The 27,306-nt window shown below is 49.0% G+C and overlaps 6 protein-coding genes across 6 annotated transcripts; 3 read left to right on the top strand and 3 right to left on the bottom strand.

Annotated features, from left to right (window-relative positions):
- Positions 1 to 641: 641 nt before the first annotated feature.
- PG994_006479 (uncharacterized protein) lies at positions 642 to 3,926 on the bottom strand (the record flags this gene model as incomplete). The annotated part of the gene is made up of 4 exons (XM_066857888.1): positions 642 to 1,198; positions 2,199 to 2,208; positions 2,323 to 3,770; positions 3,833 to 3,926. 4 exons carry the CDS (start codon positions 3,924 to 3,926, stop codon positions 642 to 644), a joined length of 2,109 nt encoding a protein of 702 aa, XP_066717157.1.
- Positions 3,927 to 4,755: 829 nt separating this feature from the next.
- PG994_006478 (uncharacterized protein) lies at positions 4,756 to 12,946 on the top strand (the record flags this gene model as incomplete). The annotated part of the gene is made up of 9 exons (XM_066857887.1): positions 4,756 to 5,083; positions 5,131 to 5,405; positions 5,458 to 5,590; positions 5,656 to 6,807; positions 6,861 to 7,810; positions 7,924 to 9,457; positions 9,556 to 9,843; positions 9,909 to 12,022; positions 12,092 to 12,946. 9 exons carry the CDS (start codon positions 4,756 to 4,758, stop codon positions 12,944 to 12,946), a joined length of 7,629 nt encoding a protein of 2,542 aa, XP_066717156.1.
- A 231-nt stretch (positions 12,947 to 13,177) lies between these two features.
- PG994_006477 (uncharacterized protein) lies at positions 13,178 to 15,048 on the bottom strand (the record flags this gene model as incomplete). Its single annotated transcript, XM_066857886.1, has 2 exons — positions 13,178 to 14,851; positions 14,935 to 15,048. 2 exons carry the CDS (start codon positions 15,046 to 15,048, stop codon positions 13,178 to 13,180), a joined length of 1,788 nt encoding a protein of 595 aa, XP_066717155.1.
- A 599-nt stretch (positions 15,049 to 15,647) lies between these two features.
- Positions 15,648 to 16,376, top strand: PG994_006476 (uncharacterized protein; the record flags this gene model as incomplete). Its single annotated transcript, XM_066857885.1, has 1 exon — positions 15,648 to 16,376. The coding sequence occupies one exon, from the start codon at positions 15,648 to 15,650 to the stop codon at positions 16,374 to 16,376; it is 729 nt and encodes a 242-aa protein (XP_066717154.1).
- Positions 16,377 to 18,809: 2,433 nt separating this feature from the next.
- Positions 18,810 to 20,546, bottom strand: PG994_006475 (uncharacterized protein; the record flags this gene model as incomplete). The annotated part of the gene is made up of 3 exons (XM_066857884.1): positions 18,810 to 19,487; positions 19,559 to 19,693; positions 19,755 to 20,546. The coding sequence occupies 3 exons, from the start codon at positions 20,544 to 20,546 to the stop codon at positions 18,810 to 18,812; spliced, it is 1,605 nt and encodes a 534-aa protein (XP_066717153.1).
- Positions 20,547 to 22,100: 1,554 nt separating this feature from the next.
- Positions 22,101 to 22,292, top strand: PG994_006474 (uncharacterized protein; the record flags this gene model as incomplete). Its single annotated transcript, XM_066857883.1, has 1 exon — positions 22,101 to 22,292. One exon carries the CDS (start codon positions 22,101 to 22,103, stop codon positions 22,290 to 22,292), a length of 192 nt encoding a protein of 63 aa, XP_066717152.1.
- Positions 22,293 to 27,306: the final 5,014 nt, after the last annotated feature.

Genomic DNA, 27,306 nt, shown 5'->3' with positions numbered 1-27,306 from the left:
CGCAGTTGGCGTACATATTCATCGCAATCCTGTCCTTGTATAAACGGTGTCTATACTCACTCTGGCACCTGCCGCACTTCCAGCCCTTTTCCTTGGTGCCACCACATGAGCATAGTGCTCCTTCAGAGCTGCTTGAGGGGGTAACGGACGTTGCCTGGAGAGAGGGTAGGTCCGGAGAAATGGCTGACATGACGTTTGCCAGTGGCGGGTTCCTATTGGTTATAGTATTGTATCTATCTGTTGTTCACTGCCATGCTGATATGATATATGTATCGGCCGTCCATTTGAAACTTACCATGTGACGAAAGAACTATTTGTAGAAAACAATGCATGTGGTTCAAGATATAAGAAGTCAAGTCTCACTCACCTATTCCATAATCCCATTGTTTAGTCTCATCCTGGCTCAAAGCCTTATTTCAACAAAGGGGCTCAGCCAAATAACAATATGAACAACTCCTTTGACTGGCTTCAAAGATTCTAATAGCTAGAGTCTTGACCCGTATTAGCTTCCTTCTCACTTATTAGGAATACTCAGTTATTGTTCTTCTCTTCTCTTTTCATGAATTAACTCGACAACAAACTGCCAGCTGAGTAGATACAAGCCATCAGTTGCACAATGAGATACAAAAAATGCACAACGCCTAGCATCTAAATATCACTTTGTTCATACACTGCTCCATGGATGCAACCGCCTGCCGCGTAAAGCTAACGTTGTGTGGAAGTAGGTGCCCCTGCTGATGATCAACTATATCGACATGTCCAGAGCACAGTTGCGCGAGCACGAGGCTTTGCGGATAGAAGGGGTCTCGGGATCCCATGATGTGCACGGTTGGTATCGTGATCCTTGCATCCTCTCGCTCCGGATGAAAGCGTCGAAGGACGACGTCGCCGGGCGCGGGAGGGGCGATGAAGTCGTTAATATGCAACGTCTCGACCACATCCTCAGCCTTCCAGTCGCGGACCGAGACGGCGCCAGTCTGAGGGTAGATCACGGTGTTGTATTGGTCGGCGCGGGCGTGGGACTGTGGATCGAAGGGGAGGGTGGCGCCCATAAAGACGGCCAGCTGGAATGGCTCCGGTCCATAAGGGTGCTTCTCCCGGTGATGCAGGAGGAAGGGGGCCGCAAGCGCGGCGCCCTGTGAAAAGCTGAGGATCCCGTCAAAGGGCCCGTCCTCCCGAATGACGTCGTAGAGGAGATCTTAGGCCTGCTGCAGGCGCTCCTGTACCGGCTTGTCGTAGTAGCAGAAAAAGGGCCCGGCAGAGACTCTTTCTACTCTTTCAGCAGCATTGCATTCGATCTGGCCATCGATAAATAATAATTCGTGGGGGTTTCCGAGCTGTGCCCTAATGGACGCGGTTTGAATCTCGTAGACATCCGAGTTGGCGCCCCATGCCGTGGAAGCAAAGGACGTTCATGGTAATCAACTGCCCAACCAAGTGTGCAGAATCAGGATGCAATGCAGGCGGGAATGAGAATTTGGCTGACGACTGTGTTTACTGGTAGTCGCGTCGGATGGAAGCCCCCGAAGTTGGTTCGACACCGTTGAAAATTGTTCAAACGGATTAGGTGTCCACTTGTTATCGTAGAAAAATTTCACGCATGCAAAGCATACTTAATTAATGATTTGTGATAGCTGGTACCTTATTAGGTCAGTACATGTAGCGCTAGGAAGGGCAATAAGACCTCATACCTGCTAAGTCTCAAGTACTCTGGATGACTGGGCCGAGTGAACCTTCATCTGGAGATACCTGCTCATTCTAGACTTCTCGTCTCTGCTAAATTGGTCAGACGTAACTTTTTATTGAAGCAAAGTTGAGAAGGAAGACAGGCCACAGAGAAGAAGTGGCGAGTCAAAACGGCAAGGACAAGCAGTTTCATACATGGCAGTATCTTGGGCTGCTTTCACGTATGTTACAGGATCTAAGTTACATAGCCTTGACGAGATTCTAATAAAGATTACCTAGATTTATCTACTTCTAATGAATGACTAGTACCTACTCAAAGATTTGAAAGCTGTCTGCCTACCCCTGAATGTCATTATGCACCTAGGACTCATGCCTAAAGATGTAGTTGATTGCTTATCTTACTAAATAGGTTATATTGTGCTTGACATATCATACGGATATGAGCAATTCTAGGCCTACTACCCACCCAGCCGGGTAGATAGAAACGATATTGCCTACATGTAAGTACATACGCATGAAACCCTATCGCACAAGAGGCCATATAAATCCAAAGGCCAGCCCAAAAAGGCACGAGATTGCCAACAGGCAGACCCCCCACAAGTCCCAGTTCCGGGATTTCCAAATGGGCATCCTTACATCGGCTGTCTGCAGATGGAAGTGCCGTTTTCTCCCCTTGTAGTAGGTTCTGCCCTCAACGCCCCGACTCTTGGCCATCTCCTCACACTTGCGCCCTTCGGCATCGGCTATGACTTCTTCGATCAAGTCTGCAGCCAATACCTTTCGACGCGAGCAAATGCGAGCAATTCCCATCATTCTACGCACGCTGGCTGCGATTGGGCCATGCGCCAACTTGTCTTCCACAATATCTCTAATGGCCGTTTCAAACTCGTCAGCCGTAAAGGCATCCTTGTCCAAAGCGATGGAAACACCCGCTTCTTTGAGACGCAACTCATTTTGTATTTGATCAAAACATATGGCCATGGTGATGAGTGGTACACCGGCGTAGAGAGCTTCGTTTGCTGACGAAGCGCCAACGTGGCTAAGGAACGCAACGACGCGGTCATCCTGGAGGAGAGCCTGCTGAGGCGCACGGTCAACAAACAATAGAGAAGGATGGGCGCCATTCAACAGCTCCGAAATGGTCATCATCTGGACGACTTTGGACTGCGGATGGCGTACGGGGATGGTGGCGTCGTGGTGCAGGTGATTGCGGGCCGCTGATTTCATCGGCCAGATAACGCCATCAATGGTGCCCGATCCAAGTGCAGCCAGCGCTCCGAGCAGCAGGTTCTGCGCTATGGGCCAAGGCAGGCCCAAGTGAGTACCGAAGGATATATAGAGCACTCTGGATCGCTTCTCGAGGAAGCTGGTGTAAGGTTCCTCAAGGTGCCTAGACTGCTGTGAGATGATCGGACCTACAGCCGCAACGTTGGGTGGCAAGTCTTTGGGTATTTCCATGCCAAACATGGAGTTGACGAGGCAAAGATAGTCGGGCTTTGATAGCGTGGGCAGGGAACGCGACACTCCGGCTTTCTTGCGCATATTTTCTCGCCATATGGAGTAACGTACAAAGGCGGGCAAGGCAAAATAGATAGAGAATGCGCTACGGAAGCGCTGCCAGAGAGTAGCGTACTCAGACGAGAGAACGCCGACTTGAAGGCCTGGAGTGCCGGGGATGTACGGTGCGTTCAGCATTGCTGTGGGCATCTGGGGCCAGTGCATTGCAAGCGGTATGCTGTGCTCGAAACTGATGTCCCGCGACGCATCGACCAAGTAGTCAGATAGAATAAGATGCGGTCGACTTTCTGCATCCTGTACTAGTTCGGACAGCCCTCGATATACTTGGGGCCAAGTTGACTCCAGAGTCTTCCTCGATTCGAACTTGGCCCCCCAGCCGGCCTTGGACCAATTCCATACCTCTAGATAGAGAGCGTCTGCTTCCTCGACGGACAACCCGGGCCCCAGCGGGTGGTAGCGAGAGACAAGGGGGCAATTTTGAATCCATTCCTCGCGCCCATCAAAGCTGGCAAATTCGATGGTGTAGCCGCGCTCAGCAAGTATCCGCGCGATCTCTAACATGGGTGCTGGGAATCAAACTGATTAGCTTTGTCGTGGTTATCACTTGTGACTTGCCGTGGCCACTCACCTGCATTGGGGTAGCCGCCAGCAGTTGCAACCACAAGGATACGTCTATTGCAACTGCTGATACTCCGATCAGATCCCTCCGAAGAGAGAGACATGGTAGGGAGTGGAGTAGAAGACGCAATAGAGATTGTTAGACGACCTTGTCTTTCGTTCTAGATGAAAGCTAACTTGAATTGGGGAGGAAACCCCGTCAGCAATGGGGTTTAATGTGTACAGCTCTTAATAAAAATATTGTATGAATGATTTAATTTATTATAAAGAAGGAGAAATATGTGGTTTTATTATAGTAGTAAAATTCTTTAAATTTGCCTTTTCAATATAAAAAGCAACTTGTACAGCTCCCTGACATCTGGGGAGCCAGGAACGTTAACGCCTCAGAAGGGTTTATATAAGTCGTGATTACGACCGGCCAAACTTATATTCTTAATCTTGTAGCGCCATACAAGGTCGAACTGTAGTTCGAATATTACCTATGTCACGCGTGATAAACCGTGGCGACAGCTCCTTATCACATTTAGCTTTGGGTTGACCATGGGCCATTTCGGCCTTGGAAAGGCTAAAGGCTCACCTGACCCAGAATAAGGTACCTTCAGATCCAGAGCTCGAAAAATGAGGCGTCACACGAAATGCTAATGTTTCAAATCTCTCCCTTATGTACCTGCCCTACTCTAAGGCATGGGTCGATCCACAGCCCTACAGTTAAGAATAAGAGAAAAGTCTGACCTGCTGGAACACTTGAAGGACATCCTCCCTTCCCCACCCCCGTCTAACTACATGTAAGTACCTACCTAAAGTACTTACCTACATGTAGCCATCCTTTGGTTTTGACCCTCGCAAAAGAGTAAGCCCTCATCATATTGGTTTCCGCCTACCCATTCATATAGACCGATTCATCCATCGCAGTGTGCCATCATTCGGGGCGCAATGCCTGAGCCCTCGGAGCCAATTGCCGTTGTTGGCATTGCCGGGCGCTTCCCCGGTGACGCCGACAACCCCCAAAAGCTATGGGATATGGTCCGCGAAGGCCGAAATGCCCTGACCAAGATCCCAACCAGTCGCTTCAACGTGGAGGCATTCTACCATCCCCACGGTGAGCGCCAAGGAACCCTCAACGTAAATAAGGCGCACTTTATGGACCGTGATGTCTCAGCATTTGATGCCCAGTTCTTCAACTTGCGCGCCAGTGAAGTCGAGGCTATGGATCCCCAGCAGCGAATGGCCCTCGAATGCACCTACGAGGCACTGGAAAACGGTAAGTCGACATCCCAAAAAAACATGATTACAGTCTTTACTGAACAGAGGCAGCTGGAATCCCGAAGGAGAAAGTGTGGGGCTCCAATATTTCATGCTATGTTGGCAGCTTCACAGACGATTACAAAGGCATGCTCAACTGTGATCGAGAAAACCTGCCGCTTTACGAGAGTACTGGAGTTGGGAGTGCCATGATGTCAAATCGAATCTCTTGGTTTTTTGACATGAAGGGACCAAGTATCAGTATTGACACTGCGTGCTCTTCGTCCTTGGTCGCATTCCACCTCGGCTGTCAAAGCCTCCGAACAGGGGAGAGTACAATGGTCAGTGGTTTTATAATAATTGCTCTGGGATTCTACTGACATATTACCCCAGGCCGTGGTTGGCGGTACCAACTACATACTCCTTCCCGACATGATGGGCGTCATGGCATCCTTGCAGTTTCTAAGCCCAGACGGGAAGTCTCGGTCTTTCGACCACAAGGCCAACGGATATTCTCGTGGGGAGGGTATGTTAGGTCCCGGCCCACAAGAAGCGCATGGTTGGTGCATCGCTAATGTTTGGTGGTTACAGGTGCTGCTTTTTGTGTTTTGAAAACCCTCAGCCGTGCCCTAGAGGATGGTGATGTTATTCGTGGGATTATTAGAAACTCGGCAGTGAATCAAGATGGAAACACCAATGGTATTACGTTTCCTTCTGCCGACGCCCAGGAAGTTCTTATCCGCAAGGCTTACGCCGATGCCGGCCTAAGCCTCGCGCATACGGCTTATATTGAAGCCCATGGCACTGGCACTGCTGCTGGCGATCCCCTTGAGGCGCAGGCCATAGGCAATACCTTCGGAAGGGCAAGGCAGAGTGGCGACCCGGTATATATGGGATCCATCAAGTCCAATGTCGGTCATCTTGAGGGTGGATCTGGCCTGACACAGGTCATTAAAGCAATCCTCATGTTGGAGCACGGGAAGATCCCCCCTTCCCTTCACTACGAAAGGCCCAATCCCAAAATCCACATGAACGATTGGAACCTTCGAGTACCTACGGAGCTAACTCCCTGGCCTGAAGCCGGTCTTCGTCGGATTAGCATCAACTCTTTTGGCTATGGAGGTACCAATGCCCATGTCATCATTGACGACGCTTACCACTACATGAAGGCGAATCAATTGACTGGACATCACAATGTTCAAGTTGCTGATGGGTCATCTCCTGCGGTCTCTGATGACTCTGGGATGTCCCTCGGCAAAGCTGTTGATTACATGGCGCTGGAGAACCCTTCAACTAGTGGCGGGTCAGAGCCCGTCGAAGCACTTTCACCGATCCCTCGTCTTCTCCCTTTAAGCTCCAACGATATGGAGGGCATAGGCCGCACGTGTATTGCCTATGCCAACTGCCTTAGACTGAGGCTTGATGAGCTCGACCTTAAACAGACGCCGGAAGTTTTTGACAAACTTGTGTATACACTTACTTCTCGACGAAGTCGACTACCGTGGAAGTCCTTCCTGATCGCGTCTTCTTTCGATGGGGCTATTAGTGCCCTCGAAGATACGATTGCAGAGCCAGTGCGTTCCCCGGACAGCGAGAAGACACCTCTTCTCTTTGTTTTCACCGGGCAGGGTGCTCAGTGGTATGCTATGGGGCGGGAGCTTCTCTCTAACCCTGTTTTCCACCAAAGTATAGAAGAGGCGGACACATACATGAAAGGCCTAGGCGCATCCTGGTCTCTCAAATGTAAGTACTGCGCTCCATGGATCTACTAAGTCGATACTGATCTACCATTGCAGCAGAGTTGCAGCGGGATTCGGTAGATTCTCACCTCGGACTTGCTCACATAAGTCAGCCTGCATGCACTGCGCTGCAGGTGGCCTTGGTTGACCTTCTGCGTCAATGGAATATTTTCCCTGATGCGGTGATTGGTCATTCAAGCGGCGAGATCGCTGCTGCATATGCTAAGAATGCCATCACACGCCAAGATGCCTGGGTAATCGCGTACCATAGGGGGCGACTGGCAAGCGACGTAGGACTTGCCGGAGCAATGATTGCTACTGGTCTGGGACCTGATGACGCGGCTGCATATATCGACCGCTACGTCCCGGATCGGGTAGTTGTCGGATGTGTGAATAGCCCAACAAGCACAACGCTTTCAGGAGACGCAGAAGCTATTGACAAGTTGAAAAATATCATCGACGGGGAAGGTCACTTCACTCGCAAGCTGGCAAACGTTCATGTTGCTTACCATTCAAATCACATGCGACACGTGGCCGAAATCTACCGCCAGGCTTTGGCCCACATTACACCACTGCCTCAGAACCTAGAAAGAACCAAAATGTTCTCTTCTTTGTACCCGGGAACTGTCAGCAACGAGATGCTAGGGCCAGACTATTGGGTCGACAACATGGTAAGCCCAGTCAACTTCTTAGGCGGCATGCAAGCCTTGATAAAGAGCCACGTCAACGTCAAGAATCGACGCCGAAATAACCAGAAGGATTTTGCGACCATGATCATTGAACTCGGACCTCATGGCGCACTTCACGAACCACTACGTCAGATCTTCACGGATAGGTCCGACAACTCAGCACCTCTAAAAGAGTTGAAATACCAATCGATTCTGGAAAGGGGAAAGTGTGCTATGCAAACGACCTTGACCCTCGCCGGCAAATTGTTTCAACTGGGCTACCCCATCGACATCAAAGCCGTGAACGGGCTCGTAGCAACTGCTAGCACCCCCTTCTTGGTCGACCTCCCCCCTTTAGCTGGAATCATAGTTCCAAATTCTGGTTCGAGTCGCATATGGCCAGCGCTCATCGATTTAGGAAACATCCTCGCACCGATCTCCTTGGCTCTCAGACACTCGATTCGCTAGATTATGAGCCTAGGTTCCGCAACATTCTGAAAGGGAGTGAGGTGCCTTGGATGAGACAACACAAAGTACAAGGAGTAACTCTATACCCAGCGACGGGCATGGTAATCATGGCAATCGAGGCCATGTGCCAGAAAGCTGACCCGGCTCGAGAGATAGAAGGCTACGAGCTACGGGGCGTGGTAATTGGCAAGGCTCTTATAGTGCCTGACGATGACGATGAAGGCGGCGTGGAAACGATGTTGACCGTGAGGCCGTCCACGAACGCCCCCTTGTGGCAGAAATTCCAACTTTACTCGCGGAGGGAGTCATGGGAGCGCAACTGCTCCGGCCTGATGCGCATACACTACAAGTCTACCGGAAATCCATCATTCGCGAATGAGAATGAGATCCTGGTCTCCGGGTATAGGAAGGAAAACGGGAGAATCACTGGAGAATACACCCGCCACCAGAAGCCTCGACAATTCTACGATAACCTTGAATCAATTGGATTACAATACGGCCCGGTGTTCCAAGGCCTAGTTAGCATCAAGAAAGGCGACCACCAATCTGTATGCACCATCAAGATCCCAGACACCAAGAGCACGATGAAACACAACTTCGAATATCCTCATGTCATTCATCCGGCCACATTAGACAGTATTATCCAAATGAGCTTCCTGTCTTACTCGACTGTTTATAAGGACATATCCGTTACCATGGTCCCAACCGGTATTGGGCGCTTGTACGTGTCTGCCAGTATGCCTACGGAACCAGGTATCGAGTTGCCAGGTTTCTCGTGTGCCAAGAAGGCTGCGTCGGGTGAGCGCAAGGATTTGGTCGTGCTGGCACAGGACAAGCATTGGAACAAGCCACTTGTCATTGTCGAGGATATCAAAGCTGCCGCCTTGGCCTCATCGCGTAACTCTCAGAGCTTCCGGAAACTAATTTCGGGTTTCCACTGGGGCTTGGATATATCTTTATTGCACTCGAGCGAGATCAAGAAGCTGTGTCGAGACAGATTCGATAGCCGAGGCAAAGGAAATCAGATTCTATTACTGGAGCTGGAGCTGGAGCTGGAGAGAGCATGCTTGATCATCATCAAACGCGTCCTAGCAGAGATTACACCCAAACACTCTAGCTCATTTGTCGGGCATTTCAAGCTTTTTTGGGAGTATATGAAGCGATGCCATGAAAAAGGCTTGCGGGGCGAACACTGGCACCAAACGCACGCATTGCACAGGGGCTTGGACAGTAGTCCTGAACCAGGCTGGCTTAGAATGAGCTCTGAGGCCGAAGATGAATTGCTGACTCGCGTATCGCGCTCTTCGGCGGACGGCGCAGCCCTCGTGCAGCACGGAAGACACCTGCCTCAGATTTTGAGGGGGGAAGTGCGAACTCATGACGTTCTGATGCAAGATAACATCCTCGGCAACTTTTACCAAGATGGACTGGGCAAAGTACAATCCAGTGTGTTGGCTAACTACGTGGACTTGATGGCCCATAAGAACCCGACCATGAAAATCCTGGAGGTTGGCGCTGGTACCGCCGGCACCTCACTTCCGGTGCTCCAAGCTCTCGGCGGCTCGGGGGTGTACCTCCGCGCTTTGAGAGCTATACGTTTACCGACATCAGTACAGGTTACTTCGAGAAGGCGCAGCAGAAGCTTGCACACTGGGTACCATTCATGCACTTTGCCCCGTTGAATGTTGAACAAGACCCTGCAGAGCAGCAGTTCGAGCCAGGGTCATATGACTTAATTATTGCTGCCCTTGTGCTCCATGCAACCAAGTCCATTAAACAGGCCCTGGAAAATACTCGAAAGCTCCTGAAGCCTGGCGGAAAACTCATTCTAACTGAAATCACGAACGCTGCCGAAAAGATGCATTTTCACATGATCGTGGGATCGTTCGAGGGCTGGTGGTACGGTGAGTGAAATACCATTTCCTAGGAACCATAACCCAGTCAGTGCTAATGAGTTACCGCAAAACAGGAGAAGAGGATGGCCGCCACAATGGTCCCACACTGACTGTAAGCCAATGGGACGAGTTGATGAAGTCAAGTGGCTTCACTGGAGTGGACTTCGATTTTGGAGATCACCAGAATGAGCGTGATATTGGTACTTCAGTAATCGCGACAACTGCCAGCCAGCCTTCATGCGAATCTATCACTCCTTCGGCCCTCATTGTCCTACCAAAGCATCACGATGTGGAGGTCTTGGCCTTTGTAGAACAGCTAAGCAAACTGCTAGTCGACCAGGGCTGCAATGTTCTGGTGCGGCAATTACACGAGACCACGAACCTTGAGTTAAGCCATTACTCCGCCTTGGTTCTACTCGACGCTACCAAACAGGAAGCGTACCTTCCAAGCATTTCAGACCAAGACTGGGAAGCCCTTCAGCGCATCGTCTTGGCCTCCCACGACACCATCTACGTAACGCGTGGCGGGGCGGTCAAGAGCGAAAACCCCTCAGCGAGTCTTATGTCCGGATTGGCGAGGTCCATTCGCTCCGAGGATATTGAAAGCCGCCTCACGACACTCGACCTTGACTACGAGTCGCCGATAGCCTCGCAAGAAACGGTCTCTGCCGCCTATAGAGTGTTTATCAGGGCTTGCAACGCCCAAAAAGGGGGGATATTTGACTGGGAGGTCGCTGTGCGAAATGGTTTGCCGATGGTACCGCGCGTCATGCTAGACAAGGACATGAATGATATTGTTACGGAGCTGAATGTATCGCCCGCACCACGCCAGATGCCGTTTCGTCAGGAGGGGCGGTCCTTGACCATGGCGGTCGGTACGCCGGGGCGCCTCGACACCCTCCATTTTCGGGATGAACGAAGCACTAACGCATTAAACCAACTTGGCGAGAACCAAGTTGAGATCGAGATCAAAGCGGCGGGTCTTAACTTCCTGGACATCATGGCAGCGATGGGTCAGCTTGAGTTGCCAGCCATCGGGTTAGACTGCAGCGGCATTATTCGCCGCATCGGTAACAGCGTCACGAAGTTGAAAGAGGGCGATGCTGTTATGACCTGGAAGCTAGGTACCATGGGTACCCGGATTTTTGCTGATGAATCCATGGTTCAGCTTGTACCGCGGGGCATGGACCTGATCACGGCGGCCTCTCTGCCACTTATCTATAGCACCGCCCACCATGCCCTTTCGAATATCGCTCGCTTACGGCACGGAGAAAGCCTTCTAGTACATGGTGCAGCGGGTGGCGTAGGCCAGGCTTCTGTAATCTTAGCGCAGCACATCGGTGCTCAGGTCTTTGCGACAGTATCCTCGGAGGAGAAGAAGCAGCTTCTCATCAACGAATACAAGATCCCTGACGAAAACATCTTCCATAGCCGGGATACCCACTTCGCGGCGGGAGTTATGCGCCTAACCAAGAACAAGGGCGTAGACGTGGTGCTGAACTCGCTAGCGGGCGAGAAACTGCATCGGTCGTGGCGCTGCATTGCACGGTTCGGCCGGTTCGTCGAGCTGGGCAAGAGGGATATCGTGGGCAACACAGGTATTGATATGGAGCCCTTCTTGCAGAACGTCTCCTTCCATGGGGTCAACATGCTCGATTTACTCGACCACGACGTGGTGACTGCGTCACGCGTGTTCTCCGAAGTTATGGACTTGCTGGACAATAAAACGATCCGGCCGGTGCATCCTATCACGTCCTATCCATTTTCGCAAACCGAAGAGGCGTTCCGAACCATGCAGATGGGCAAGCACACGGGCAAGATTGTTCTCGAAGCCCGCGATGATGATGCCATTATGGCGACTCCTCCGCCTCTCATGGCCCCGATGCGCTTCCGGCCCGATGCAACCTATGTAATCGCGGGAGGCGGTGGTGGTTTGGGCAGGTGCATCGCCGATTGGATGGCGAAGTCCGGAGCAAAGCATATCCTGCTGCTCTCGCGCTCCGGGGATAGTAAGCCTAACGTACGTGAGCTTCTGTGTCGCCTGAGGGAGGGAGGTGCTCAGGCTGCCGCCTTCGAGTGCGATGTTAGCAACGAGGACCAGCTCTTAGCTTGTCTGGCCAGATGCCAATCCGAGTCCTGGCCCGAGATTCGGGGCGTAATACAGGGGGCGATGGTACTTCGCGACGGGGTAAGCCATAATATGCCCCAGATTGCCGATTCGATCTAACCGTAAGCTGACTGACTGTATTTGTTGCAGATCTACAAGAATATGACGCACGAGCAATTCCTCGGGGTTACGCGGGTCAAGGTGCAAGGAAGCTGGAACCTGCACAAACACATGCCCAAGACCATGGACTTTTTCGTGTTCCTCTCCTCGGCCGCCGGAGTCGGCGGGGCGCTTGCGCAGGGCAACTATTCCGCCGGCAGCGCCTACCAGGATGCGCTCGCGCACTACCGGCGCGGCCAGGGCCTGCCCGCGTGCTCCATCGACATCGGCCTGATGCTGGGCGTCGGGTTCATAGCCGAAGAGACGACGAGCGACCGCGTCTACGAGCACATGCGCAGCTCGGTGTTCGCCGGCATCCGCGAGCACGAGATGCTCGCCATCCTCCAGGCGGCCATCACGGGGCAGAGCGTGCCGGGCCAGGAGACGGCCGCGCAGCTGATCACCGGCCTTACCACGGGCGGCATGATGGCGCAGGCGCGCGCGGAGTACCCCCGTATCGACAAGGCCAAGTTCGGCCACATCATGAACATCGACACGCACCACATGGTGCAGGGGCCGCAAAGAGACGGCTCCGGCCAAAGGATCCGGAGCGAGCTCCGTCAAGCCACCAGCCTAGACGACGCAGTCAGAGTCACGACCGACGCCCTAGTGGGGAAACTGTCCCGTCTTTTGACCATTCCCCCGGACGATATCGACCCCTCCGTGACGGCAGGCAGTCTTGGTCTGGACAGTCTGGTCGCGAGCGAGCTCCGCTCTTGGATACAGCAGGAAATCGAATCCGATATCGCGGACGTAGAAATGAACGAGAACATACCGATATCCTCGTTGGCAAAAAAGGTTGCCACACGGTCAAAGGTGGTTTCTGAGGCGGCAAAAGCTGCATAAAGACATATTAACGTGCCAGTCGTGACCCTAGCGGCGATCATCTGCTTGATAACTAGCCTCGTTTGCTTAAGGCTATACAGGTTTATACGGTACTTCTCTGTTGCTATTTCCTTCCTTCTGTTCACCTTTACTTTTGCTCCTGTTTATGAACTAGATAGCATTAGAATAACTATAATCTTCTCTTCAACCTCAAATAGCCCCCCTGAGTGAGTCAAAGTAATCCGATGAACACTACAGTTCCTCTCCAGTGAAGCTACGTAGCCCGTCTGCTGCCCTTCGAAGGTTCCTCCAATGATTTGTCTCCCGAGGACACATGTAATGCAATAATCGTGTGGTATTCGTTTCATGCTCCGTTCCGACTACAACTCTTCGCTCCGCCTTTGCCTTTCTCTGGTCGGTCATGTTATCGACACCCGTCCTCGTCTCGGTGTGTTCTTTGCTCATATATCTCTGTTTAATGAAAGCAGAGGCGAGCAGACCGACCCCCGCAATGCACGTATACACGATGAACATGTTACGAACGCTCCACGCGAAGGCGTCGATGACTGTCTGACGCTGCACCGGGTCTGTCAGATGCTGGGGCATATTGACATGTGCAGACGCTCCGTACCCCGATAAGGCCTGCAGCTGGGCTTCGTCGAGCCCGCTGGCGGCGAGCCGTGACCGCCAGGACGCCATGCTGTTCTGGAACACGACGCCGCCAATCACCGTCGACAAGCACATGCCCAGGTTGCGGAGGAAGCCCAGGGTCGCCGTGGTCGTTGCGGTGTCGGCCTGGGATACGCTGCTCTGGAGAGCCATCAGGGGCGTCTGGAACAAGGACGACATGCCCATACCATGGACTATCTGGAATCCGATAATGGCTGCCATGCTCGTGTCGGCGTCGTAGGCAATGTAGAAGCCCGTGCCCAGGGTCAATAGGGCTGTCCCGCCCCAGATGAGTTCCCTGTAGCGACCAAACTTGAACATGTAGGCGCTGCTCACAATGTCCACAACCACGCACGTGATGATCAGGGGCAGGATCAGGAACCCGCTCTGGAAAGGAGTGGTTTGCTTGACCGCTTGGAAGTAGAGAGGCAAGTAGTACTCGGTGCCGAAAGAGGAGATGCTGTGGGTGAAGGCAACTATAACGGTGGCGACATTCGACCGATCGCGGAACATGGCCAGATGAATGAGCGGAAACCTTGCGACGCTCATCTCGATGTGTAGGAAAATGGGAACCATGCACGCCCCGAGCACAACCATGCAAATGATAGTAGGACTACCCCAAGGATACACGATGCCCCCCAGGTCCAGCCCCAAGAGAAGCAGCAGCGTCGCCGCCAACATCGAGGCAATGCCGAGCCAGTCGATGGCGCGGAGCCCCACGGCCAGCGCCGTACGCGGGTTATGCACATCGAGGAACATCAGCATGACGAAAAAGGTGACGGCGCACACGGGCAAGCTCAGCCAGAAGCACCACCGCCAGCTCGCATACTGCGCCAGCGCCCCGCCAACAACAGGCCCCGCAGTCCCAGCGACAACCCAAACCAGCCCCAGCGCGCTCAGCCCCAGAGCGCGGTGCCTTAAGCTGAGCAGGTCCGACAGCGCGATGGTGACGAGCTGCATCAGCCCGCCCGCCGCGGCGCCCTGCAGGCCCCGGCCGCACAGCAGCGTGGCCATGTCGGCGCTCGCGGCGACGACCGTCGTGGCGGCCGCGAACAGCGCGAGCGCCGCCAGCATCGCCGGCTTGCGGCCCCAGATGTCGCTGCCGCGCGCCCAGATGGGCCCACCGGCCGCGTTGGCGAGCAGGTAGGCGCCGCCGATCCAGGTGTAGCCCGCGGCGCTGCCGGGGAGGTCGGCCGTGATGGAGGGGATCGTGGTCGAGGCGATGGTCTGGTTCAGAGCGGCAACGAAGAGGTCGAGCTGGAAATCGAAGAGGTGTCAGCTAAGGAGGGGAAGCAGGATACACAGTCAGAGGGGTGGGATTAGATCTCGAAAACACTCACGCAAAGGGCGGCAAAGGTGGTGTAAATGCGAAATGGAGATCGTTCGGGCTGGGCATCATCTGGTACTTCCCCGTGCTCGATGTTCTCGTCTATATCGGGACGAACGTCTTCCATAGTTCCGTAACTTGCCGTGGTCGGCTTCGCTGAAGATGTGTCACTCATACCCTGTGTGTTGACGTTCTGTGGTTGTTATTGAGAGAGTCTGAGAGATCAAGAAGTCCACGCATGTCTTTGAAGAACGTGATAGAAGTACGGAATAGAAACAGTATATATACGGACTGCCTTCTGGCAATTTCTTGACTTGTCTCTGGCAAGACTCGGCTTACACCTGCGCGCCCTGGTGTTGACAGACGGGCTCTGATTGGCCATCAGGGGCAACCAGGGGCAGCTCGGCTTAGCCAAGAAACGATCTAGCCCCTTTTGATCTCGGCTTCAGCTCGTCGCACACCCAAAGAGGACTAGCTTCTCGGCTTGACTTGAATGATTGGCTGTCACTCAATCTTCCGTCCAAAAGTCGATACCGAGACTAGTCTGACTAGAAACCCCAAGATCGCGGGATTCATTACCTAATCATCCAACGTCCCCCTTCATTGAAGCCGCTAGTCTGTGAGAAAAGCTTGAGTCTACCACCCTCAAAATAAATTTGGTCAAACCCCACTTATCAACGCGGAACCATCAGCCTGAAGGGCCAGGAAACATCCACGCAGGGAGAGATGGCCACCATCGGTACCACAGCGGGCAGCCCTCCCGAGAACTGGCCCGAAGAGGTGCAGTATCTCACAGACCTGATATACTCTCCCGCCGTGACGCCAGACATGCGCAACGCCCTGGGCCGGCCCTCCACCACTGCCGAATCCCTGGACAAGGTCACCCGTGCCCTCGTCGCCGCCCCGAACAACGGCGACCGCGTCTGCATACGCACCATCATGTCTCCGGCGCACCACCCAGCGCTCGGCCAGCGCGGGCTCTTCGCCGCGTCCGACATGGCCCCGTCGTCGTTCCTGTGCCTATACGTCGGACGGGTGCACACAGACGCGCGGGAAGACACGGACACGCGCAGCCACTATGACCTGAGCTTCCATCAACTCGACAAGGAGGATGTCGGTGGTGGCGGACTCAGCATCGACGCGACGCAGTGCGGCAACGAGTCTCGCATGGCCAACGACTTTCACGGCATCGCGGACAAGGCCAACGCCGAGTTCCGCGACTGTCTGGTGCAGGTACCGTCCGACCGGCGTAGGGAGGGTTGGAAGTGGGAGCGGAAGGTTGGCATCTTCGTCTGTCCAGCTGGTCGGGCGGCCGGGGTTCGGCGGCATGCTGCTGGGAGTGCTGATGGCGGCGCGGGACTGAAGGCCGGCGATGAGATCTTGGTCAACTACGGCAGGGAATATTGGGACAGCCGGAATATGTCCGTACACAAAACGAACGCGAGCGGGACTTGATCCTGTGTCACCACGCCGCTTCTAGAGTAGCCTAATAACAGCCACTTCGGATTTGATGTGTGCACGAGAAGGGGCGGCTACCTCGTCGTTCTACCAAGGGTACCAATAGATCAGCAAAAAATAGGAAAGAATCACTAAGTTGGCCCCTGATACACCAGAAAACTGGGATGAGACAGCAGAGTAAGTGATACCACGTGAAGTGAAGTACCCATAGCTCTGGATCATCTTCGATAGGTACAAAGTAACAACAACGACGACATGCATAGACTTGCCCATACTGAAGTTCCGAAGCTTCTAGGCCATGCTACCACCCAAATACTGGAATTGACTAAGTGCTACCGAATCAAGCAGGGAGCAAATGCCACTCAATGTGCGTACCTCCTTCCTACATACCTACCTTACTTAAGCTACCACAGTGCTCTAAGCTCGTGCAATTTGTTGGCATTGAGCCTCCCGTCATGACCTTACGGGGGGAGGGGGGCGTGTGCACTTGAGCACATGGCATATCGACACTCCGTGTCAGGCACAGCTAATTTGGGAGATAGGTACTTAGGTAGGTGGTACTGATCCTTGGTGCTTGCGGTTACAAATTCAAGGTATGGCATACCCTACTTGCTCTTCTGCTGAGCTATGCATCGAGGGAGGAGGCATCTACACCTAAGTCCATCTGGAAAGAGCAACAAGCACCGGCCGTTCTAGATACCTTCCCACTCACTTATATGACGCACGTCAAATAAGCACCAACACAAGATTAGGTAGCTGCACGTGTTGGAAATGGGCCGTCTCGGTGAATCTGCATTTACCTTTTGCATTTGATTCTATTGCAAGCGGCTAGTTATTGGCAGGTGGCCATGGCACTGGCTGCCCAAGTGCATGTGTATTTGGGTGTGTTTGGTGTGTATGTGCTCATTTTGTCATAACATGACGTAACTGCTGCCTCCGCTGGTGATACTGTTCCCGCCGTCCCCTTCATCACTTGGGCAAGCACAACAAGCCTCAAAGATTTTGCATGCTGGCTGGACCCCACTGGGACAGGTATAAGTTCCTCCCCATCTCCCACCTCTCTCAGCCTTCTTTCCCTCTTTTCTTCTTCGTCCTTTCTCATCCTCCTGCTGCTTTAGTTCACGCCCTCACTAAGCAACCTTCTCGGTTACGACCGGGCTTGGTAAACGTTGGGAAGATGGATCCTTGTCCAGACCTGCGCGCTGACCAGAGCGAAGCTGGCATCCTCATGGCTGGGGTGGCACTTCGGTGCAGCATGGAGGCTTTGCTATATGGCCTTAACGGGTGTGTTTATCCCCAATATTTTTACCCCGGCGATGGGAGGACACCTCAAGCTCAAGTGGGCACGGTGCCGGGGTCTAGTAGCGTACCATACGCGAAGCCAGGATCCTCCCGATCATGTACAGTAGCAGACATTTGGTTTTTGCTGGGTTCAGTGGCGGGCAACACTTGGGCATCATCATGTACTCTGACAGCAGGCAATGTGTATCGAGTCAAATAGGTAAATCAATTGAGGCTGACTTTAATCTCATTTTAATCTGAACGTCTTTCACAGAAATCCTAATACTTTTCTTCGTAAACCTTGGCTCTTTTGCTGTCCCGATCGAATATTGTTCTTGTTGCTAACATGAGCATTTTGTCGATCAGAAGCGAGAATGTGAAACAGACCGTCACATACATTCACCAGACCATTGCCGCTATCATGTTACAAATGTTAGTCACCTAAAGATTCTGCTGTCTGATATGAGACCTTCTCCAAGCATCCTCCTCCGCCCACAGAGACGATCCGCCCGTCTGTGCATCTCGAGCCACGAAGTTCCGTTCCTCCTCGTCGACGCAGCCAATAATGGTTGTCATCGAGCTAAGACCAGCAACCAGTTTTGATGTATAGTAGGTGGTTGTTTTGGTCATCTCCAGCAGGAATTAGGTAAATGCTGGTTGCCATCAATATGTTAGACCCAGTATATCCAACCGTCAAGCCTGAAGTGAAGCCAAGCGCTTAGCCAAGAACATGGCTGCATTCGTGCCATGGTCTGGAAGAGCCCAGCAAGAGATCCAGTTGCCTGTTCTTTTGCTTTGTCGGGGATGTATGTGCAGTCAAGATTTGACAGGCCGGAATATGATGGGTGAGAGGGGCAGATAGTCGCGGTTCAGCGGAGCGTGAAGCCAGCCATTGAGGGAGGGCGTGCCCAGCTCATGCACGAACCTGCAGACACCTGCAGAGGCAGCATCGGTTCTCGTCGATAGCATTTTGACATATGCTCGAAGATATCGGTTGAGCTCACCGGCGCCAGTCCACCGCATTGGGGTGTCTCTTCACCATAGTTCGCACAGGATCAAATTTGCATATCAACATGCTTCCTTTCGTGTCGAAGCAAATACGCAGCCCTGAGGACTCGGTATTGATAGCTAGCCACGGCTGATAGATAATCATACAAGCTCGCCACCAGAGTCGGGCGTCAGTACACGCCGTGCGTTCTGGAACAATAAGTCGCGCCATATTCGGAACTTGCCCTTGTCCACAAGCGAACCTGGTCGGTTGGGATTGTTCAGCCAGAGCTTCGTGGTACTCAGCGTGGCCTCTCCAAAGTTCGTGATCTGTCGGAGATAGAAGCCCGCCCACGGGTTGACACGCATGGTGTCTACGGAGAGCTGTCGTTGTGCCCTAGCGCAGTCCACGGCCTGACGCTCATAGTCCTCGATATTCTCTCCAGATAGGCAGGTCAGCAGGCGGTTCGCCGACGACAACAGCTCTAAATTGGCGCCGGACAGCTCGGACCTCACGTCTGTATCGAACGTAGACAGGTTTCGTCTATTGCCGGTCGCAGCAACAATGGCGTCAAACTCCTTGCGCCATTGATGCAATTCAGCTCTGAATGCCAGGGCACGTTCATAAAGCACAGTTTGATCATCCTGAGTATCGCCGTACATCAAGTTGGTGACGTCACGAAGGAGTCGTGGGAACTTGATAAAGATGCACCACGAGAAGATGGCGATGTGGCTTCGAGCCGATAGTAACTCATCGGGGCTGATCACATACTTGAGCAGCCGTTGCCATGGCTCTTCGTCCAGGAAGCATGCTTGGTTCAAGCGACAGCTCTCGAATACCTATATTGAACAAGGTAAGCATACCGAAGTACACTGGGCGCCAACAGTGGGACAGTTGTCAGGATACTTACCAATGGACCCATCAAGCTAAACAACAGCGACATATCGTATGGCGTCAGGAAGCGCATAGGTCCTCGCATCTGAATGAGGCGGGCGGCGCCTGCAATGTGCCGCTCCCAGGCATGAGAACGTTTCGATTCCAACAACTTGGCTCAGACAGTCAGCAATGGTGGACTTGAAAACAGGGTGCATTCCGGCATCACCCACCTCGTACAAGCAGAGAAGTTCCACGGTGCACAGCACATCTGCGTTATGCCAATTCTGGCCATTCACAGCGTTTTGCAGGCTCTGCAGAGCTCGGCTGTACTGTAATATTTCTTGTGTTTCAGGAGGCCTTGCTGACGGTACCAGGACGCGCCGAGCCCGCATGGCTAGGCATTTAACCGCGTCGTCCAGGTAAGGACTGTGGCCGTACTTGATGGGTACGAATGAGAGGTAGGATCGGCGGCGGCGACTCACGAGACCACTCAGCTCGTTGGATTGCAGTTCGAGGATGGCCGAGGCGGTCTGACCCACTTGAACCATCGTCAAAGCCGAGAGGTCGAGGATGTTCAGTCCCGTTTTAGCCGTAACCGTCTCGAGGCCCATGGGCGGCATGGGCCTGGGTGGCCTGTTTTGGCGAGGCCGCCGCAGTAGGGCGTTAGAGGTGGCATTCTTGGAGGAGACATGGGTCGACGACGATGCTGCATCTGTTGATAGCGGTAACTCGACTAGCCCGTCGTTGTTCGGCTCCGACTTGAGCTGCGCATGTGGTGGCTGCTGCTGCTGCTGCGGGGTAGCTGTAGCTGAACCAGCACTAGCAAATGCCGTCGTGGGGGGTTGGACAAAGACGGGGACTTGGCGAAGATTTTGCTTGCCCCAGCTGCCGGAGCCCTTGCGAGCAGCAGCCGTGGCCTTCATGGCCTTCTTCCGAATCTTCTCTCGTGTCTTATCATCGATGCCACGATTGTTCTGGTCTGTGACAATGAACTCGAAGTTGCCGCCGCCGCCGCTAGACATGTTGGCCCCGACACCTAAACTTTATGTTAGGGGACGTAGAGTTCGTGGATGTTCCCGCCAAACCCGTGCGCGAGAAGAATGAATCAGCGCAATGTTTGTCGTCCCAGCTTGAAACCCGTCAAAAGATCCAGTTTCCCCAAATACAGTTTGGGTAGGAATAATCGGGTTTTTGAAGGAAGAGTTAATTGAGGATCAGAGAACTATACACTGTTCCTCTTTGGCTTTGGGGCGTGTTCCCCAGACTTAATACTGGCACGGCAATCAATTGGCGTGTGCCCGACGGCATTTCGTACAACGGGACCGGGACTCTCTGGCCCCAGCCTGACCAAGCTAGTCCCGTCAACTGCAGACTGCTCTATCTGCTATCGTTTTCCCCCGCGCAAGACTGAACCTTCTGCAAGCCAAAACCCACTAGAACATGCAATTCTCGGCTGTGTTCTGTAGGTTTAACTAGCTACAGTTCGCCCTGATGAGGGGTCCGGATCCAAATGTTGTGGGTCCTGCTTAAGCGAACACCGATTACCTCATACACTATCTCCTCGTATTTGCAAGCAGTTGACTACATAACCTATGGAGTGAAGCAGGGCTTACGACCTGAATGGTCCTACTGTATCACAAACTTTCAACCAGTCCCTTGGGAAAAGATACAAACGCCGGCAGGAGGGGAGTCTGATTGATTGTACGAATGCACATTTGTCTGGTGGACGGAATATGCCGGCAGACCACCCTGTCACCCCACCATCCCATGTTACCCTGGGAGTGGATCGTAATAGAACAAATCAACTGGATGGTCTATTTACAGCAACAATAGACTCATAGACCTGCAGAGCAAAGAGCAAACTCCCTCCAGCCCGCACAAACCTGCAAGCATCTACGAAAAGAAATGATTTTCGCAATCAATGGGATCCGGCAACGGTGGAAGCATCATAGGTGAGACGTGGGGGTCATCTAGCGCATTCACGGTCCTAGAACCTAGAAGCAATTGCGAACGTTGGCGGCAAGAGCCTGTAATCTTTCAAGTTGACCCACACCAGTCATCCTGGCTGTCGTTGCCTATTAATGCCTAGCCACACCACCCGGCCACCGTTACTGCTACAGAGGTATAGCGCTGGTCGACAGTCTCTAGCTTCACTATTGGGATTCGCACAAGCTCTTCTGCGTTTTGTTCGTAGCCGACCACTGGTCTGCCACTCTACTGGCATCGCTAGCAGCTACACCCACGCTGGCTATCATAATGGTCCTACCCAACCTTTGCCCCTAACTACAACCCGCTGATCTCATGGATGGGTGTCCCTTTCATCTTTCTTTCCGTGTTTGCTAATTTCACTATAACTTCAACAGCGTCAACTGGGTCATAGTAACCGAGAGCTTCTTCTTAGGTCCGCGCGACGCCAGCGCCAGCTTTGCCATAGTCATTTAGGCTATCACGGCCATCTGGCAGTAGTACACCGCGTCCTTTATATACAAATCATCTGGTCTTCTATAGTATGATCACCGCTTCCAACCCCTTCTTGGGTACCATCTACCCCTTCTGGCTGCCCGAGACCCGCTTCTATGCGTAGAGGGTGTCAACGGCTCGCGGCCGAGTCAACGCCGGACCAGGTTGTAGTCTACTACGAGCAGGCGGACTTTCTCATCCAGGACTGGGCCTCGGGCTCCGCGGGAGGCATTCCTGGGGTTTTCAACATTCTACCCATGATCATCGCCTGCGTATATAACCTCTACCAAGCCGATAAGCTCTTATAAACCCTTGGAACTGCACCACAAGACCATCATCGCGGTCGACAAGTACACTGTTCCACTGCACTTGCCAAGGGGTGGATTTCGAGGTAGGTACCAAAAGTCTGGAGCCCTGGGGGGGTCTACCTGGAGCCATTGATTGCGAAGAGGGAGAGTACCGTGCTCGAGATCGTCTCTAGTATTCACCGTGGCAATGTTATATCTCTGACAGAACTTCAGTGGTAAAATGGGTCCCTCTGTCGATCTATGGTCCCTAACAGATGGAAGAATAGCGGACAGCAATACCAACGAGAAGCCACCCCGGGGTCTAGGAGATACACTACTTAGTTCGACCAAGACCTAAAAGGCTCACGGCGACGGACCAGATACGACATCAATAGGGACGACGTTTTTGCCCTTTATGATGCTCAGTAGCGTTTAGTATATCCCCACAACATGCGTAAACCTTCGTCCGCCCCTAATGCCCGCCCCTAACGCTAAACCTTTCACACTTTCTTGGTTTCAAAGGGCGCAAGCCTCGGACATACAAGCACTCCCCCTTATAACATGAAATACTTAAGTATTCTCATACCGGAGTGGTATAACGGGTAACATCGCGGTTTGACACTTGAGTGTAAAAACTTGAGCCTCTATACGAGGGGCCGCGGCTCTAGGTTCGAGTCCTAGCTCTGGTTTTTCTTTTTTTTTCTTCTTCTTTTCCCTCCCTGCCTGTTTCCTGCTTCCACTGTGATCAACACGGTCCCTCCCCCCTTTTTAAATTTTATTATAAATTTTATCATGCTTAGTTTTCGACTATTCTCTCAATCGGAGGGAGCAGTGTGCATAGACAGGCAAGCTGAGAGCTACGTGGCAATAATATTTAAGAGGAGGCGGAGGTGAGGAAACAATTGGATTAGTTTTCCATAATGCCACACCATAATGGCGTGTGCGTTTAGCTCCCCAAGGGTGACGGTGTCGCCGACACATATCAGAGCAGCCTTGTTGCTGTATAGAACTTCCTGCTTCCTGAAGTCATATACACCCTTACCTAGACTTCTACTCAGCCCGTTACTGGCCATTCTGATCCGCCATCGCCCTTTCACATCCATTTCCTCCTCCCAGGATAAGCCTTGCTGCTGAAGCCAGTCACCATGGACATGAATACATGAAAGGGAAGCCGCCCTGTATCATGAAGGTTAAGCTAAAGCACCCCTTTACGGGCCACCTCGTTACGGGCCACCGCGTTTTACCTCACGAACGCGTCTTTTTACCGTGTATCTTAATTAGAAGACTCTTTAATTTAATTATTACTTTTTATTTTATAAAGTAATTATTACTCTTATTCTTTTCGTTTATTTTTACTCTTTATAACAATATCTTTATTCGATATTTAAAAGCGTGTATAGGCTGCCGTGCGCGATGTAAAGCTTAGAGCAGCTACTCGCGAATCCGCCCGTAAATAGTTAGCCCCCCGATCGTATATTTAATGTCGTCTCGCCGGTGTGCTTATTAAAAGTAAGTTTAATAAGAATTAATAGGTTTTATTACTACTTTTAAAAAACGAATTAATATATTAAGTCGTTAATTAAACTAGTTTAAGCTTTATATTAATATTAATTAAGTTTAAATTTATAGCTTAACGAATATTAAACGCTTTTAAGACCTATTATACTTTAAAATAATAATAATATACTCGTTTTTTAAATTAAAAACAAGTTCGTTAAAACCGTAAAGTCGTAAATAATTAATTATAATTAAATTAATAAAGCTATAGTAATAAATATTAATATTTTTTTAATAAACTTAATACCTTAGAGCTAGTTAATATCTCTTTTAAACGTTTTTATAATATTAACGAAATAAGTATCGGTTAAAGCGTTAGCAGTAATTACTAGGTGGTTATTAAAGCGACTAGCTATTTAACTTTTAAAAAAGACGTTAAAAAAAGAGAATAGATTACTACCTTAAAGTATATAAACTATAATGAGGTAGCCCTCCGGCCGCTAGTTATTTTTAAAGGGGCTGACGTTTAAAGCTAATAATTTTTAAATTAAAACGGCTATTTTTAAAATAACTAGCGGTTTAAAGCGTTATTTAAAAGGTAAACTAGTAATATTATAGCTTTAAATTAAATTTAAAACATTTTTATCCTTTATATACGGTTTCTATTAAAATAGCAGGAACTGAGGTTCTCTATATTACTCTAAAAAAGGTGCCACGTACCTGCGCGTACGAACTCCTTTTTTATTTTAATAAAAGGGGTATACGATACCCTTTATAACTAGTATAAGAAATAGATATAAATAATAAAATATAATAATATAATCTCGATTAAACTTAAAACTTATTTATATATATATATAAAAGCTTATTTAATATTAATTAATAAGAGTAAAGAGACGGTTTTACGCCCTTATCGATGTAAGGGCGACCGTGTTAAAGAGCCCCGAGAATTTCCGCCCGTTAGAAATTCGGAGGAAGAGCCGAACTAAATTAACCGTACGAGGAGAAACCCCTTTTCCTAAGTATATATTATAAGGAAAAGACTAGGTTTCGAATTATATACGAAATTAATTAAGCTATATATAATTATATATTTAAATAACCTTATTATATAATTTATAAAATAATAAACTTTATTAAAATAGAATTTATTATAATTAACGAATCGAGACCGAGCCCGGACGTATTAAACTTAAATAAACTAATAACCTTAAACCTCGAACTATTTATATACGAAAAAGTTTTTTAAAATACCGGGATCTTTTTAATAATTTAAAAAAAAAAAACGTTAACCTCGTTTTTAAAAAAATAATACCCGAATTATTTATAATATACCTTATATAATACTTCTTAAAATATTATATATTAAAAATAAAAGGGATTTCTTTTTAAAAATCGTTTATTATCGAGTTTAATAAATAAACCGAATACTAGTTCGATTAAATTAACCGTATATTTTAAAAAGAGCTTTTTAATTATTTTAAAAAATATAAAGTTAATATATTAACGGACGGATCTTTTAAAGCTAAGCTCGTAAGCCTAGTATTACCGGCCGCTTTTACATACTAATAGGACCGACCGATAGAACCGATTTCGGAAACTCGAAAAAAGGATGTTCTATACTCTTCCCTAGAATAGATAGTCGAATAACCGCCGCCTAAGCGAGAGATACCCGGTCTCCGTACAGAGTAATCGTTCGCGATATTACGGGACACTTTAAGCCCGACGTTTAACCCTAGATTTATAAGTATTTAAACGTTATAAGATATTATCCTTTTTTTTTTTAATTCCGATACCGCCGGATTAAACCGTATAGTTATTTAATGTAGCGTATATTATAAAGTACGATGATATTTCTTTAAACCGAGTTATTTATAATAATAAAATTAATTAAAATAAAGTCGTTACTTTTTCAAAGGTATAAAAAAAAGAAAAGAATTATACCGGTAAATTATACGATATTTTTTATAATAAAGTACGGATATTTATTAAAATATACTAACGGTTAAATATATTAAAAGACTAGTATTATACGATCTTCTTAGATATTTTTTCCGGCCGTGCGGAGGTATTCTATTTTAATTATATTAGACTCGAAAAGAGATAAGATAAAATATATTACTTTATAAACTTATATTTTAATATAATAATAAATTACCGATAATATTTTACGGATTAAATAATAATTTCTTTTATATAAATAAAAAGTAAAAACGCCGAGAAGTAACTTATCGAGGTTTTAGAAATCTTATTAAATAAGCTTTAACTCGTATAACGAGCTTTTAAAAAAGAATTTAAAAAAGAGATCGCTATTTATACTTTAATTATACGAACTTATTAAAAGGTTCCGGAGTTTATACCGGCCTTTATTAATTAAAAGTTAATATATAAAGCGTTATTTTCGAACCTTTGCGTACCGCTAAATATAATAGCGGACTAGAAGTTATTAGAATAATATTTAACGAAGGAACTATATCGAAACCCGGCTATAAATGCGTATTTAATTAATAAACGGTTTATAAATAATAATATAAAAAGAAACCAATTAGGTTATAATAATAAATTATTATATAATAATTAATTATTAAGACAAGATAAGAACTAGCGATTTATAAATATATTTCGACCTAGGTTATTATATAAGAATTAATAATTCGAATAAAAAACCTGCCGAATTTACTATAAATAAGGCTATTAGTTAATAAACTACTTAATTAAAAAGCGAACCTATATAATAACTTAATACTTTTAAACGTATAATAATATTAGATAAGAACTCTTTACTTAAAACGAATACGAGGATTTCGTCCGAGATTAAAAAGGGAAAAAAGAAGAGCTAAAAAACGACGAAGAGGAATATAATTATTTTAATCCGGAAAACGCACGATAAAGTATTATTTACTTAATAAACGCCGCGTTTTACTACCGGTTTATTAGCGAGGATATATATTCTCCGAAAATTACCGTATAAGCTAACTAATTTAACCTTAATAGCCTATATAACTAGACTTATTAAAAAGAGCTTTAAAATATTAGCGTCGTTTTGCTTTCGATAATTAAAAGGCCTTAGGTAGAGGCTTATATACGAAAAAACCTAGACGTACGAATTGATTAGATCTCGAGGAGTGCCGAGATTAAGTTCGAAAGCTTAAAACTTATTTTATTAATTAAAATAATCGATATATAAAACTTATTAAAAATAATTAAGTATTATATTTTAAATATTATAACCTCTTTTTTATTCTCGTTATATAACGCCGATTAGTTTAAAACGTATTATAATAATATTTTTTATTTTATTATATAATAAAACGGCGAAATATTCCTTATAATTAAGAAATAGGGATACCCGCTCTTTAATACCGGCCGTACGAAAACGACGTTATATTTTATTAAAAAATAGCTTCGATACCTTTATTAACGTTTTAAACACCCTCGTACGGAGAAGTTTTATACTTTTTTAAAGAATGTCGGCTATAATAATATCGACTTTGTTATTTTTAACGAGATTTAAAAGTTTTATTCTTAATATTAAATA

Source organism: Apiospora phragmitis, assembly GCF_038363925.1.
Source record: "Apiospora phragmitis strain CBS 135458 chromosome Unknown utg000006l:1.0-5683423.0:1.0-5690449.0, whole genome shotgun sequence".
NCBI classification, from domain to species: domain Eukaryota; kingdom Fungi; phylum Ascomycota; class Sordariomycetes; order Amphisphaeriales; family Apiosporaceae; genus Apiospora; species Apiospora phragmitis.
The sequence above is the reverse complement of the archived record's forward strand: the minus strand, read 5'-3'. Positions and strand labels throughout refer to the sequence as shown.